Consider the following 16,398-nt stretch of genomic DNA (forward strand, 5'->3'; position numbering starts at 1 on the left):
AGTGCGTTAATGCTCAAAGCTGATATCTGCTAGGATCAGCAGGGCATGAGGCTGAATTCTTGCAAGGGTGATTCAGCCTTCCATTCTTTTGAAGTTGGTAAATTAAGTACCATTAAACTGGATAATAGCAACACCTGTTTTTACAGCTATCAGAAGCGGAATTAAGAGCTATTGGTTAAGATGTTATCAATACTGAGAAAGTGAGATAAGACCCTATCCCAAATGTATTGCATGTGAAACCGTTCAATATCCCATCATTTGATCCATGTTTTTTCTGATTATCCTAGGTGGACTCGGCTTTGCCGGATGCTGCAATTCCAGGACAGTCACCATCCTTGGCATCAGCATATGCTTCTAAGACCATGGTCTCTTCTCTAAGACTGTTTTGTCAAGAAGAAATCAGCCATCACTAATTACTCTTCCAACATCTATAGCCAAGGAATGAAGTCGTCATATCACATGCTGGATGTCAAGGGTGGGTTGCTTGATCTCGGCCTAGCATGGCCTGCTCTTGAGATGCTTGAAGCCGCAAAGACCCAAGGCATCCATGAAAAAATAGACCTCCTTAAGTCAATTACAAATTTGGAAAGTCTTTGAGTGGACTTTTGAGTCATTTCATATGTAAGAGAAACCAGCTCTCAAAAAATGTCATGCACTGTTGAATCTAAGGCAGAGTAAGTCTGTAGAAGGCTCCACATTGGGGTGCATTTCTCTAGACTCAAATGAGTTTCAACGCATGAGTGTATATGGTGTCACAAAGATTAATTTGAGACTTAGGGCTAATTTAGTCTTGAAAAGTGGACTAACATATGATTTTGTACATTACACCATATTCACCTACTGTAAAAACCTGTGTAAGTCACTGACAAAAGTCTAAAGAGTGCTACTCTTAGGTGCATGTCGGTAACTTAAGTACTATTACATTTCCTATGAAGTTTCACTTGTGGCTATTACTAGGGGTTTGCCAGTGAAGTGGTTAGGAAAATCCCATGCAAGTGTTTTATACACCCAGTCATCTGTTCAAAAAAAGTCCCAATTTACAAAAACAAACGTAATTTGTGATTCAAGTTGCTACTAAGTCTGTTTTTAAGTTATGCCACTTAGGTATTCAGTAACCTTTCCTTTCCAAATAAGCTTGATTTATGTGTTTGTATTTGTTGCATAAAGCGCTAGATCACTGCAGTTTCTTGACTTCTTGGCACTAATGATAGATTCTACATGTATGAAAGTAGAAAAGTTATGTACCATCTAAAATGATTTACAGTTCAAGGAAAAAATGTAAGACTTCGGTGACTTCCTAAATTGAAGAACGGAAGTTATCAGACCTAAATTGATCTGAAGAGATTTTCAAACTTTTGCTCTCGCAAAAAAGGAACTATCACTGTAAGTAATATACAAGTTCTGGAGATTTGTGTTTTTTTTTACTCTGCTGAAAGCAGTTGCTTTATGGGTTTAGAGGAAGTATGTTTCTGTGACAGGTGCGTGCGGCCTGGGAGGCGGACTTGGGCGGGCCCATTACTGACGACCAATGGAATGGTGCTGTAGCGCTACCAAAGAGATCTCGTTAACAGTAGACACAAGTTACTTCATTTCAAATTCCTTCGTAGGATATATCACACTCCCCCCCGTTCTCATAGAATTGATCACAATAGACCTCATCATTGTCCGAAATGCTTGGCTCCATTTTCCGATTTTGCACACCTCGCTTGGACCTGCCCCAAGATACACCAGTATTGGTCCCTAGTGCACTCCACACTGGGAGACATACTGTCCATGCAAATATTGCCTACCCCTGAGATCGCGCTGTGAGGCTATGTTGCAAACTTCCCTAAGAAGATTAGGAAGCTGACAGTTCTGGGCTTTCTGCTGGCCAAGTGCGAAATTGCTCTATTATGGGCAGCAAAAGAACTCTTTCTCTGCAGGCATGGCTCCGTAGTTTAGCTTTTTGCAATGTTAATAGCGAAGAATATTGCACCCTGATTGCCAGTGCCTCCCGCCCTGTAGATATTTGGGGACCATACAGAGCCTACATAGCCAAAAAGCGGTCTGAGCGAGACTCACCAGCGTCGAGTGGCATTACTCCCGAGGGTATTGGCTAGGCGTCGGTTCCGGGAGGGGTGTTGAGCCAATGTTCTGCTGCTTTGCATTTTGCTGCTGTCGATGTATTCCTATCGATGACGATCAATTGCTGATGTGATTATTGTCTTTCCATATTGCTGAACATTTATGTCGCACTTCCTGGCTGTATACCCTTGAAATTTAATCTTATTGCATCTTCGATTCACAATGTTATTTGTAACCTTTTTTGCATGACAACCTCTATGTGCATGATTTGTCAACAATGCTGCAGACTGCACTGTATCGATCAATCTCCTTTATTATGCAAAAACTGAAAATAAAGATTAAAAAAAAAGTATGTTTCTGTGACAGAAATACAGGTTTGTTTCAGTGGATCACTTTGTGGACAATCACCATAAATTCAAAAATAATTGTGGTGACCCTCTTAAGGATCAGCCCTAAGCATTAAGTTAAGTTACGAAAGACACCTATGGTTGCTTTCATATTCATACGTTTGTGCTTTCACGAATACAAATAAAATACACTAGCTTAGGATAAGATAAAGCACACAGGTTTAATTTTAGAAATTCTTTCTTCTCACACTTAAAAAAAAATCCCTAACATATCCTTTCTCACTCAAACCTCTCTGTTAAATTGGCTCCCTATAGCTCCTTCCCACACTTCTTACAGCATTACATCTTGATCTTCCAGTTGTAAATTAAGTGTGTAGATGAATCTGTGAAGGGCACTTAAAATGTTTGTGAATATTAAAAATGTTGAAACTGATTAGACGTAGACCACACATCCCTCGCACTGCATCCCTAGCACCTGTAGGACATCTGCTGGGATGTCCTAAAGTGAATTTTAAGAAGATACTTAAGAATGCTTGAGTTACTCAGACAAGTAAATTATGCACTCTAAATCCACTGACTTACACCACTTCTTTGCAGATGTGAGTCAGTAATAAATTAGAAAATTGTCTTTGTAAAAGGGGCTTGCATGTTTGAAATGCATCTAGCACACATATCTATATTCCAACGTAACAACTGGAAGGTTCAGCCATTACTATTTCGGAAAATGTGAAGAGGAGTACCAGCCACGTAAATAATCACACAAAGGAGTTTGAGAAAGAAAGGTCATATTTCGAAAACATGAAGTGAGAGAAGAAAGAAGTTCTACACGAGTTTCATTTACGTATTATTTTCAAAAAATGTAGGACTCCAACCGTACCTGTCTTTATTTAGTGAATTACAAACACTTAGGACTGTTTCTTAAGACAGTGACAGGTGTCTCTTATATAGGAAAGGGAAATTAATAGATTCACCCCAAAAGGCTTAGCTTAAGAAGAGACGTAGGCGTAACATAAGAGCGTGCACGGTTACATCTGTTTTCCTGAAGCAGGCCCAGACTTCTATTCCGTTTGGGCGATTGCACTGTCAGAGTCACACAATTTCTTGTTCTGTGTTTCTTCACCTTTATCAGAGAAGGCATTAGAAAGAAAACATCAAATCGCCAAAACCATGATAAACTACATGTCAAAGGTTACACTCTTCCTGCTCCCACTAACATCACACCCTCCAGTAGTGGCAATAGGCACAACGGCGTTCAAAGCCATGGTGCTAAATTATAACATTTAAATTCTGACGCACCTCGATGTTTAATTACGTTTCTTTTGTGAATCTTTTGTGTCCTTCAATTTTGAATTTTTCTAATACATTTAGTAGTACCGGACATACCTTGTATTCCCGTTCAGTTTGTTGTATGGGCACATTGAATTTGTAAAAAAAAAAATCACCACAAAATAGGTACGGTGCCTACTAATTTGGGAAACTGCATAGTGTAATTTGCACTACAAATCGATCCCGAATATACGTCTTCAGATTATCCTCAGAAGAAAAAATTCAGCCGAGGCTTGTTTAACTATTGTCAAAATACAAACGTGTGAATTTTTCCTCAGGCATATTGGACATTCGTATGTAGGTACACAGAAGCACAGGCATCTTTATTCACACATAGTATTCAGTTTCATGTTAACTTAAAAGATAGCATAGCATCATTGTGAAATCCGAGTCCAGTTCTGAACTTTACATTTCCCACTTTTCACGTGATGTGGGGCTAGTAAGAAGTTTTATGAGAGACCATATGAAGCAAGCGTTTACTAAATGAAACTACACTTGTTACCAGTTAACAGCACCTGCAATCCAAACTCTTACGCCTCTGACGCAGCCTTTCGCGCCGCTTCACCTGTGAACTTGCTAGTACAATTCTGACCTTACCATCATAACTCTGGTTTCAAGACAAATACAAGTGAATCGCCCTCACGGCCACAAACAAGTAATTAAAGGTGAGATATGTGGGCGGAGTTAACAATAGGGCTGGTGTTTTTCCTCACAATTCCTGGGTATCATAAGTTTTTGTCCCTAGTTTGGGGAATAACATACAGGAAGCACGGTTATGGCACAGGATAACTACTGACCTAGGACATAGGTGTGGCGCTAAATCCTCAGTGCGTATAACAGAGGACCCGACAACTGAACTCCAAGGGCAGCCAATCACCACTCTGCACCCCAGGCCCTGCACCCATCTTCCATAAAAATAAAGCCTGGTACCGCTTTCATGATTTTCTTTCAATTTTTTGGGCTTCATGGTTCCTGGGGTGAAAGGGTCTTGCCAGTCAAGCTACAGTGTTTGTGACGCCTTGATAAAAAAAAAAATTCTTCAAATTTAAGTCAGAGGGGCATATATGTTCCCCACTCCTACCACCACATAAACGAGTTCATAAGAGGATGCTAACCCTGTTCCCCCTTACTGCTATGATAAGTTTGTTTTTACTGGGTGTAGAGACAGAGGTTAACATTGTGTAATGGTGGCTGCAAGAGTAAATATTCACTGAGAGCCTTACGGTTCAAAGATCCAAGGTTGGGGCCACGAAGCTGAAGAGTACAGTTGAAAAAATACTTCCTCAACCAATCGATATTATTATTTTTAATTTGTATCCTCAAACTTAAGCTCAAGAACTATTAGAGGACTCTGTGGTATATTTATTACGAAATGGTGGATAGAGGCGTCAGCCTCCTTGGCTTAACCCCGGGCTCTGCCCCTTCTGAAATAAAGGCAGGGCTGCACCATATTTTCAACAATATGGTGCAGCCCTGCGTTTCCATCTCCGCTGGCACTAAATTTATCAGCCTAGCGCCAACTCAGGCACCCTTGCACCATAGGTCTCCCTTCCTGCACATAAACAATCTTTGAATGACGTTTTGTAATTTCTATGTGTGCTGCTTAATGAAGCACACGTAGAAGTTACAAAATGTAATTTTTTTAAATGTATTGTTTATGTGCAGGAAGGGTCACATTCCTACACATAAACAATCAATGGCCTTTTGCTGTTTCTATGTGTGCTGGGTTGTGCAGCACACATAGAAACAGCAAAAAACAAGGAGAAATTAAACCTTTCTCCTCTTTGCGCCTGTTTAACCTCTTCAGCGCGGCACAAATTTTCGCGCTGTGCTGAAGGTTCTATTGAGCGGGCGGGGCCATGACGGAGTGGTTCCGTCATTAGCACAGCTCAACCGGCGCTCATGACGGAACCCCTCCGTCATGAGCACCGAAGGGGTTAAGACCAGGTTTTCCCTGGTCTTAATTTTGGTGCAGCCTTTCTAAATATGGGGCAACACCAAAATCCACAGGTGTTGCATTGGAACGCCCACCGCAACACCCACTGCCCACTCCTCTCACACTAAGTATAGTGTGAAAGGGGGGCTTATTCACAAGGCGCGTTAAGCCATGTTAACTGGCTTAACGCTGCCTTGTGAATAAGGCAAAGCCCCTATCGCCACTACAACCTTCTGAAGGGTGACGTTGTGGTGGCGATAGGGCCTTGTAAATATGCCCCTCTGTTTGTTTATTTAGTGTCCTGTCGGAAAATGGCACTTTTTGCATAATCACCCCATTTTGTGGACTGACACTGCAGGTTTTTTTGACTCTGTGCACTGCGACCCTTTTAACTAGGCCCCATTGCACGTGCAATGACTCCAAAAACACGTTAAAATTTGCTATGATCCTAATTGACATATTTAACTTACCTATAAGCAGCCGCGGTCGGTAGGGGAGTACCTGCCGGTGCGGTGACGTGGGCAGGGGGAGGGGCAGGGTGGGGGTTAGTAATGTATGGATAATGGAGGTTTGCAGGTAAGTAAACATTTAAATAAATCAAACGAATTTTGTTGCGCGCACTGCATCCTCAAATGCAATGCAGTGCGCGCAACGAAATTCGTTTGATTTATTTAAATGTTTACTTACCTGCAAACCTCCATTATCCATACATTACTAACCCCCACCCTGCCCCTCCACCTCCCCACGTCACTGCCCCGGCAGGACTCCCCTACCGACCGCGGCTGCCTATAAGTCATTGGTATATGGTACAAAGAGTACCAATGGCCTGTCAGTTCAATGCCCATAGTGAACTGCAGCACTTATTGTGCCACCACTAAGTTGACAATGCAAAGTATGTCTCCTGGTCTGCAGCTGCAGATTGGGTGTACAGTTTTAAAGTGCCATTTCAACCTGGCAAAACAAACCTTTTTCCAGGCTTAAACATTCCTTTTTAATGCTTATAGGTCACCCCTAAGGCAGGTCCTATATGCCCTAAGGCGGGGTGCATCGTTTTTAAAAAGTTGGACATATATATTTATTGTTCAACCTGCTCTGGAGGTTAAAAACCTCCAAAGTCGTTTTTCATTGCAGCAAGACTGGCTCTTCGATAAGAACACACTGAGAAATATTATAGCAATTAGAATGCATAATTTCAGTTTGGGGGCAGCTAGAAAAATGATTCAAGGATTCAATTAAATAGTAATTTAGAATCCAAGGTAATGATCAAGTCAGACTCTATATTACTATTTTGGAAATGACACGTTTAGAAATTTGTAACTTTTCTGCCTAAGCCAAAATGGCTTTTCTGCCATTGTCCAGTGCCACATGACTGGTGATGCACCTCCAGCCCATGTGTTGAGTTGTGGATTGCTCCCAGACAGTAGACTATGGTTTGGGTGCAGGGAGGTGTATTTCTGCCTTGGGCAGGATAGCCTGGAGGCTGTGTCCTGCCCCTTTCTGAGCATCAAAATATACATACACTGTCACTGGCAGATGCAGCTCACACCTAGGTCTGCCTCCATTTTGTCTTCCTAGACAGCGTTGCTCCAAACGCAGTGGGAGAGAGAGCTGTCCCAGAACAGGTTTGTAGTGATTACAAGGGAGGATTTACCCACTATCACAGCCACTGCTCTGAGTGGGCACATGAAGCTCTGACCAGGCAAAGAAAGGGTTTGCCTTGTTGGTTCTAGGAAACAAGGGGTACTATGAGATAGTTTACACAGAAACACACAGGAACTGCTGCAAAAGCTGGTAGGGTCAACTCTGGAAACTTTTACCCCATTGGTTAGGGATTGGTCAGAAGTTTGCTCTACCCACAGTCCAGCATTGGGCATAAATGTGGTATTCCCAGTACCTTCTTCAGAACACTGCTGGACCTGTGGAAGAAAAGCGAAGGACTGAACCCACTCTTGAGATCTTTGAGGAGAACCCTAATGGGTGGCCCTGCTCCCACTTGTACCCAGGACCAAAAAGTGGAATCTAAGAGTAAGTTGGCTGACCTCCTTTTAAGCTACAGAGAAATGAAAGTAGCAATAAACCTCTTTCCTGAAAGAGCCCACCTCAGTAGTAACAACCGGACCATCCCTGAACCTGCTTGTGGCTTCTGTTGGAAAGAGTTCCGACCCCCAAGTATGTCTCTGAGGTAGGGCCAGACTGGCTGTAGCGGGCACCAGGCAATACGCCGGTGCGCCGCACAGGTGGGGGGCCATTTGGGGCCTCTGGAGGCCGTTTGTGTTACAGGGTCGTTTTTGTATTTATTTATTTATTTATTTTGAAGGTTTTATAGAGCACGAACAAGATCCTTGCGGATATGAGAGCGCTTAACAATGATCAAAGCTGATTATACATAATGAATAGCATGACACATTATACATGCAGTAATATGGGGGAAAGAACAAGCATGGGATAAATATACGAATACACACAAAAAATTCGTAAAGTACAGAAGCATGGGATCACAGGACAAAAACAGAAAAGTTGTCAAAGAACATAACAGGCATGTCTCGGTTGAAAAAGGTTCAGGGCAGGGTAGAGTGGTCAAGTAAATTTTGCCATGAGAATCGCTTTTTCTTCCTTTTTGAAAGATACGGTAGAAGAATTCAGTCTGGTTTCAGGGGGAAGAGTATTTCAAATCCTAGGCGCCATCCCAGAGAAGGATCATTTATGTGTTTTCTTTTTATTCAATCTTTGAGGTTTCAGTAGTAGGTTATCTGCACCCCTAGAGGACCTTGAGCCACCAGAGATTGTCAATTTCTGTGCGAGGTAAATGGGTGCCTTGTGGTGTAAGGCCTTATGTGTCATGCAAGCTATTTTTAGATGAATTCTTGCTTCAAACGGGAGCCAGTTCAAGGATTTTAGATCAGGGGAGATGTGGGAACTTCTTTTCAAGCCAGTGAGAGTCTTGCTGCAGAGTTTATTGAGGCTCTAAGGGGGGGCTGTAGTCGCTTTTGGAAGGCCGTATAAAGAGACACTACCATAATCCACACGAGGGATAACTAGCGCTTGTACAGCCTGTTTGAAGTCGTTGACTGGCAACAATGGCTTCAACTTCCTTAGAATGTTTATCTGGAAGTTTGCTCCCTTTGTAGCGTTGCTAAAGTGTTTCTGTATTGTGAGACTGCTGTTCAAAGTTATTCCCAAGGATTTTGCTGAGTCCACAATAGTTGGTTGAACGTTGAGTGCAGTGAGATGTTTGATTAAGTCTTGCATCAAGGGGATTTTAGCGGGGGGCTGTAAGGAGGAATTCGATCTTTAGAGCGTTCAGTTTGAGATGATTTTCTGCCAACCATGTTCCGGTGTTCATGAGTGTGGAGTTAAGCTGTTTAATGTCTTCTAAGGTATTAATCTTTAGATAAAGTTGTGTATCATAAGCGTACATATGATATTGCATGTTATCCGCTTGTAGAATTTCGGTGAGTGGCTCCATGAACAGGTTAAACAGTGTCGGGGATAGTGAGGACCCTTGCGGGATGCCCAGCCTTACTGGTACTGGGTTGGAAAGAATGTTGTTGATCTTGAATTGTTGTGTTCGGTTATGTAGAAAGGAGGTAAACCAGTTTAGCACTGATCCTGATAGACCCATCCTAAGTCTGAGAAGATCAAGCAGACTCTCGTGTTTGACCATCCCTCCTAGCATTAGGAAGATTCAAAATAGCGCAACATTCAAACGGGAATTGAAAAGCTTTATGATGAGTAAATACCTGGCATAAGGAAGCCGACGGATCGCCAGAATGTTCTACTACATCAGCGGAAGAGTGATCCCTCTTCATGATTACTATCTTTATCAATAAACTGACTCCACTCACTAGCCTCGGCTGTATCCTTATCAATATCAATACCACAGCCCTGTATGAACCAATTGCTGGTCTATGAGCCAAACTATATAACCTCTACCTCACCTTAGCTATTCTCACCTTTATTAATATTTGCACATGTATCTGATATATACTTATTTATTTAGGCATCCGTTATAGCCACAACCTCTTCTACCTTATATCTGTGGTTGTTAGAATGGATATATGACTGTCAATGTGTAACCTACCTCGATATAATGGTGATGTAATGTGTGGAGATGGTTTAAGCCATTCCTATGCAATAGAACTCAACGAGTCCAAGGTACTAAGCAATCTCAACCCCTTGGCCTCATGCAATCGGGTCTCGCAAGGCTCACCTTATCTACTGATATGGACCAAGTTATGAACGAGGCCTCTCTCACCTTTATTACTAACTGCACATATGTTTGTATAAGGTTTATTTAGGCACCTCTTATAGCCACTGCACATTGTACCTTACATCTGTTTGATTTCAGAATTTGTTATTGGACTGTTAATATGTAACCTACCTCGATGTTAAGCGCTCTGATACCCACGGGTCTTGTTCGCGCTATACAAAACTCTATAATAAATAAATAAAAATAAATAAATATCAAAAGCTGAAGATAGGTCCAGCAGGATGAGTAGGCATGATCCGGCCTGGTCCACGATTTGAAGATCATCATCAATAATGTGAGTCATGGCCCTGTAACAAAACGGGCTGAAAACCGGGCCCTGGCAAAGAGCTTGGCGGCACCCGAGCACTTTGCCAGGGCCGGTTTTGGTTCCCAGTCCGGCCCTGCTCTGAGGTCCTGGAACCCTTGTCTGGTGTCAGAATGTACTATTCCTGCTGAACTCTAAATCTTAGGACAGAGAAACCTTTTGCTAAAATTCTGCCTAGACAACTATTGTGGGACAGAGTCGTACCTGCCAACTGATCTGCGGAAGATGCCTCATTGGTGGACCTGACTTTGATGTAGATCACACTATATTCTCAACCAATGACCGGATTGGTTGACGACGTGGACTCTTTGTGTAGATCCCACAGACCATCAAGGTGAGAAAACATGAACTTCCCCTGCTTTCGTCAATGACCACATCGGGAACCGGTCTTCTTGCAAATCATCGCTGTCAAGCCCTGCTTCAACTACCGTCTAATAATCTTCTCTCTCTATCTTTTTCTGTATTTCAGTTACCTTTGCCACGTAAAACGTTTTTATCTCCCCTCTTTCTCCCTCGTCTCTTCGACTCACCACTCATTTTCAACATGGCCCTTAATTTGAGATGGCCAGACGGGTAGGTACAGAAAATGTTGTAATGTAAGAACGGTGAGGTAGAAGAGGCGATGTGACGTAAAGAGAGAGCAATGAGAAGGATACAAATAAGGCTCAGAAATGGAGGTAAGGGATCATAGGCAGATGTGACATAGAGATTGTCATAAAGAGTGTTGAGGTACAACAAGATATAGAAGTAGGAAAAGAGATGGGAAGTAGAGAAAGGTAATGCAGAAAGAGAGAGAAGAGGCATGTTCTGACTGACCTATAGGGCAATCAGGCACTACTCAATGACTGGTATGACTGGTTAGCGTGTGGGACATCGTTTTGGCTCTTTGTGGCCTGTTTTACGGGCTTCTTGGTCGATTTTTACTGTTGATTTCCGTGATAATAAAAAAAACTGCCTGCACCAAGGTCGAATCCATTCAGCCTTCCATATCTTGCAAAACATTTATAAAACATACCTTTACAAGTTCAAACTGCCACAATTTGCAAATATGGGCAACATTTTAGCTTTCTAATTCACAAAAGGGGTCCACTTCTATTTTAGTGCCTGGGCCTATTTTCTTACCCAGTTGGATCATGAGGCAGGGTAGATAGAGGAATATAGATGAATAGTGCCAACTCATTTTTATAGTAAAAATGTACATGGTCTTTCTGTGTGAGCAGTGCCAGAGACTCTCCTCTGCCGTATCGAAGGTAGTAGACTGCAGGTTCTTTGGCATCATGTCTTCTTGACCAGCTGCAAAATCACAGCAAGGTCTGTGAGCAAAGCAGGGTACAATGTGGGACAACAAGCAGGCAATGTGGACATCACGATAAATGCAAGGATTGTCAAAGTCAATAGGATTGGCCGTGGCAAGCGGGATTGATGGTTAAATGTATTCGTATTCTGTATTTCGAGCAAATACCACAAAAATACCGGTTAAAAATAAAATAATCATCTTCTTTACTTGTAGTAGAACAATAGGGGATCATTCTACAAGGCATTTATACTGAGACCAGTTATAGAAATCAATTAGTGTTTTAATGCATATCACAGGTACATATGGTTCATGTAGGCACAAAGACAAGGTGCTATTTGCGGCGACTTCAAGGATGTATTGTCTAGTGTTTGGAGAGTTACAGTCATGAGATATGTGGCTCTCATGCATGGCTCTTGGCTTCAGATAATGTGTGCAAACAGTCATGTATCTGTTTAGGAGTATTAACTGTAGCATATTGATGTTATACGCATTAGGACCTCGTGGTTCTGTGGCAGACTCTGAACAGGAACTACGTCATGTGCGGGAATGCTCCCTTGTGGTATATTTCATTTGCATGCTCCAGGGCTGGGGAAGACAGTATATCTGTTGACAATTAGGGGATACATGCCCTGAAGAAAACAAGACTGCTCTCACTGAGAGTTTGCAATGGTATGGCAAACTACTTGTGCATACCACATGTGCCTCAATTGATGCAAAGCACTCTGTGGCTGGTTTATGTGCAGTCCAAGCCCTGCTCCAGCCCATACATGGCCAAAGGAGAAAGTGAAGGCCCACATAGAATCATATTCAAACGACCACCAAATCAGCCGGTGAAGCAGTCGATGGACACTTTATGCTAAGCTCAAAATACGATGCAATCACGCAGACAAAGCAAGAAAATAATGGCAGTGACAGCCAGGTTTGAAAATCAGAGAATTTACTCACTGTCAAAGATGAGCAAAGCATTCTACGACCTCAGATCAGGCATGGTGACCGAAGCTCAGACACAAGTGTTGTGCTTGCAGAAAAGAGCAGACAAATGAGCAGACTGGCAGGCTGCTGAAATGGAAGCCAGAGCAGCCCAAAATGAATTGGCCTTGGCTATGATAAGGAAGCACAAGCAAAAGCAAAATGCATGTATGTCGACGTCATAGAAGAAATCAAAGCTATGCTTCTGATGTGGATTTTCGTTTCCCCATGAAGGTGAATGTCCAGCCATCCAGCAGGTCTGCAAAAATTGAAGAAAAAAGAATCATTCCATAATTTTGTGAAGCGCTAAAGAAAAATCAAGTGCGTCATGATGGAAAGAAAAGATGGACACAAGAACTTTCTCTCGCCATGCCCACAAATCCAAAAAGCAACTTCAGCTATGGCAAGCAGAAACCAGGCAAAATCAGTCGTAAAGCTCATTGTACAGATCCTTTTCAACGTCACTATTCAGTATAAGCGAACAAGATGTGTATGTGCTGATGATGTCTATCGAAGACTGATGTGCACATATGGGGTTAGCTGTCGGTAAAGTAAATCACAGCTCAAAGACAGCTTATCAAAAAAAGCGACACATGTTGGTTGGACACTGTCCCAAAATCACATTGAAAGAGAACAATTACCCCAAAACTTTTATCATAGGCAGTGGTAAGTCCAAAATATCATGTCAGTGGAATAATTGACAGCCTATCCCCTGTACCTCACCTCACTCCATCAGGTACGAAGGTATATACTTGGGCTGCTTCTGAGCCACCACAACACTAAGGATCGTTCACAGGGACAATGAGACACAAAAATACATCAGTGCAAACCACCATTCATGTTTAATCAGGGACTTTGGTGAGTTCCTGCTTGCTCAGTTTTTCCTCCGCTGCTGACCAGAATCAAATAACTTCTTCCACACAATCATGGAGGAGAAGTACCGCGCTGAAAATGTTGAATTCCAAAAGTTTAAAGATTTATAGCGATTAGCAATTACTGAAGAAGGTGTAATACTGTGAGGCTCAAGAATCGTCATACCTGGAAGACTAAGATAGAGGGTCCTTGAGTTGGCCTATGAAGGACACCATGGTATTGTGCAAAAAACACAGTTGATGGACAGAATGTAGAACAATGTCATACATTCACCCCAGTACAAGGATCTGGGCCTAAATCCATCGTTTTTTTGCACTCCACATCACCCTGGGTTAGACACTGGCTATATGCAAATCAGCTCTGACCCTGTGCCCCATGGGAACAGTCCAGTCCGAACTACCAAGCCATTTCTTTCCCAGACCGGAATCAAGCATCCAAGGACCGGTTTCTGGCTATCAGCCTTCATTCAGCCTGGATAGCTTGACTCCAGTGATGTGGAGAGCCTGGGACTCACGTCTGAGCATCCCCAGCCCACTCGGGGTGAAAATTGCAAAAAACACAGTTGATGGACAGAATGTAGAACAATGTCATACATTCACCCCAGTACAAGGATCTGGGCCTAAATCCATCGTTTTTTTGCACTCCACATCACCCTGGGTTAGACACTGGCTATATGCAAATCAGCTCTGACCCTGTGCCCCATGGGAACAGTCCAGTCCGAACTACCAAGCCATGTCTTTCCCAGACCGGAATCAAGCATCCAAGGACCGGTTTCTGGCTATCAGCCTTCATTCAGCCTGGATAGCTTGACTCCAGTGATGTGGAGAGCCTGGGACTCACGTCTGAGCATCCCCAGCCCACTCGGGGTGAAAATTGCAAAAAACACAGTTGATGGACAGAATGTAGAACAATGTCATACATTCACCCCAGTACAAGGATCTGGGCCTAAATCCATCGTTTTTTTGCACTCCACATCACCCTGGGTTAGACACTGGCTACATGCAAATCAGCTCTGACCCTGTGCCCCATGGGAACAGTCCAGTCCGAACTACCAAGCCATGTCTTTCCCAGACCGGAATCAAGCATCCAAGGACCGGTTTCTGGCTATCAGCCTTCATTCAGCCTGGATAGCTTGACTCCAGCGATGTGGAGAGCCTGGGACTCACGTCTTAGCATCCCCAGCCCACTCGGTGTGAAAATTGCAAAAAACACAGTTGATGGACAGAATGTAGAACAATGTCATACATTCACCCCAGTACAAGGATCTGGGCCTAAATCCATCGTTTCTTTGCACTCCACATCACCCTGGGTTAGACACTGGCTATATGCAAATCAGCTCGGACCCTGTGCCCCATGGGAACAGTCCAGTCCGAACTACCAAGCCATGTCTTTCCCAGACCGGAATCAAGCATCCAAGGACCGGTTTCTGGCTATCAGCCTTCATTCAGCCTGGATAGCTTGACTCCAGTGATGTGGAGAGCCTGGGACACACGTCTGAGCATCCCCAGCCCACTCGGGGTGAAAATTGCAAAAAACACAGTTGATGGACAGAATGTAGAACAATGTCATACATTCACCCCAGTACAAGGATCTGGGCCTAAATCCATCGTTTTTTTGCACTCCACATCACCCTGGGTTAGACACTGGCTATATGCAAATCAGCTCTGACCCTGTGCCCCATGGGAACAGTCCAGTCCGAACTACCAAGCCATGTCTTTCCCAGACCGGAATCAAGCATCCAAGGACCGGTTTCTGGCTATCAGCCTTCATTCAGCCTGGATAGCTTGACTCCAGTGATGTGGAGAGCCTGGGACTCACGTCTGAGCATCCCCAGCCCACTCGGGGTGAAAATTGCAAAAAACACAGTTGATGGACAGAATGTAGAACAATGTCATACATTCACCCCAGTACAAGGATCTGGGCCTAAATCCATCGTTTTTTTGCACTCCACATCACCCTGGGTTAGACACTGGCTATATGCAAATCAGCTCTGACCCTGTGCCCCATGGGAACAGTCCAGTCCGAACTACCAAGCCATGTCTTTCCCAGACCGGAATCAAGCATCCAAGGACCGGTTTCTGGCTATCAGCCTTCATTCAGCCTGGATAGCTTGACTCCAGTGATGTGGAGAGCCTGGGACTCACGTCTGAGCATCCCCAGCCCACTCGGGGTGAAAATTGCAAAAAACACAGTTGATGGACAGAATGTAGAACAATGTCATACATTCACCCCAGTACAAGGATCTGGGCCTAAATCCATCGTTTTTTTGCACTCCACATCACCCTGGGTTAGACACTGGCTATATTCAAATCAGCTCTGACCCTGTGCCCCATGGGAACAGTCCAGTCCGAACTACCAAGCCATGTCTTTCCCAGACCGGAATCAAGCATCCATGGACCGGTTTCTGGCTATCAGCCACCAAGAGAGCCTTAAGATATTGAGTGTGGTCCCCTTAGCTAGATAAGGGAGTTGAGATGGAACTGAAGGCGTGTCAAATTTGCAATTGTTTATCTCCCAAGGTAACACAGCACCCAGTGACAATGTCTGACCTTCCTGCCTAAGTTTGGATAGGCTTGCAGATTACATTTTGTTGGGCCTTTAGGAAATGGACCTCATTTCATGGTAGTCGTAAACGAGTACTCACGTTTTTCTTTGGTGGAAGACCTATCTTTGACAACCCATGAAAAAGTGATAGAAAGGGTTGATGTCATCTTTGCAAGTTGGGGCATCCCCAAAATACTTAAACCTAATAATGGCCCACCCTTCAACAGCAAAGGGTTCAAAGAATTTCTTGTCTGACTCAAGGTGAAACACCAAAAGATTACATCCCTCTTGCCCCCCAAGGCAATGGTGTAGTTGAACGATTCATGGACACCCTCAAGAGGTTCATTCAACGAGCGTCCATATAGTAAATCGATCTAAACCAAGCCCTGTGCCAGGACCTCCAGGCCTAGTGATCAACCCCTCACTTCACAACTGGTGAGAGTCCAATCACCTTGCTATTTGGGAGAG

At 43.5% G+C, this 16,398-nt stretch overlaps 1 protein-coding gene across 1 annotated transcript in view; it reads left to right on the top strand.

Moving 5' to 3' along the window:
• Nucleotides 1-2,416, top strand: part of LOC144791871 (gastrokine-1-like) — an 84,941-nt gene extending 82,525 nt beyond the window's left edge. Inside the window, exon 6 of the mRNA XM_078666657.1 lies at nt 288-2,416. Within this exon, the coding sequence (XP_078522783.1) occupies nt 288-358 (71 nt within the window). The 3' untranslated portion in view covers nt 359-2,416. The remainder of the gene's footprint in view (nt 1-287) is intronic.
• Nucleotides 2,417-16,398: the final 13,982 nt, after the last annotated feature.

This window comes from Lissotriton helveticus, chromosome 11 (genome assembly GCF_964261635.1).
Source record: "Lissotriton helveticus chromosome 11, aLisHel1.1, whole genome shotgun sequence".
Taxonomy (NCBI): domain Eukaryota; kingdom Metazoa; phylum Chordata; class Amphibia; order Caudata; family Salamandridae; genus Lissotriton; species Lissotriton helveticus.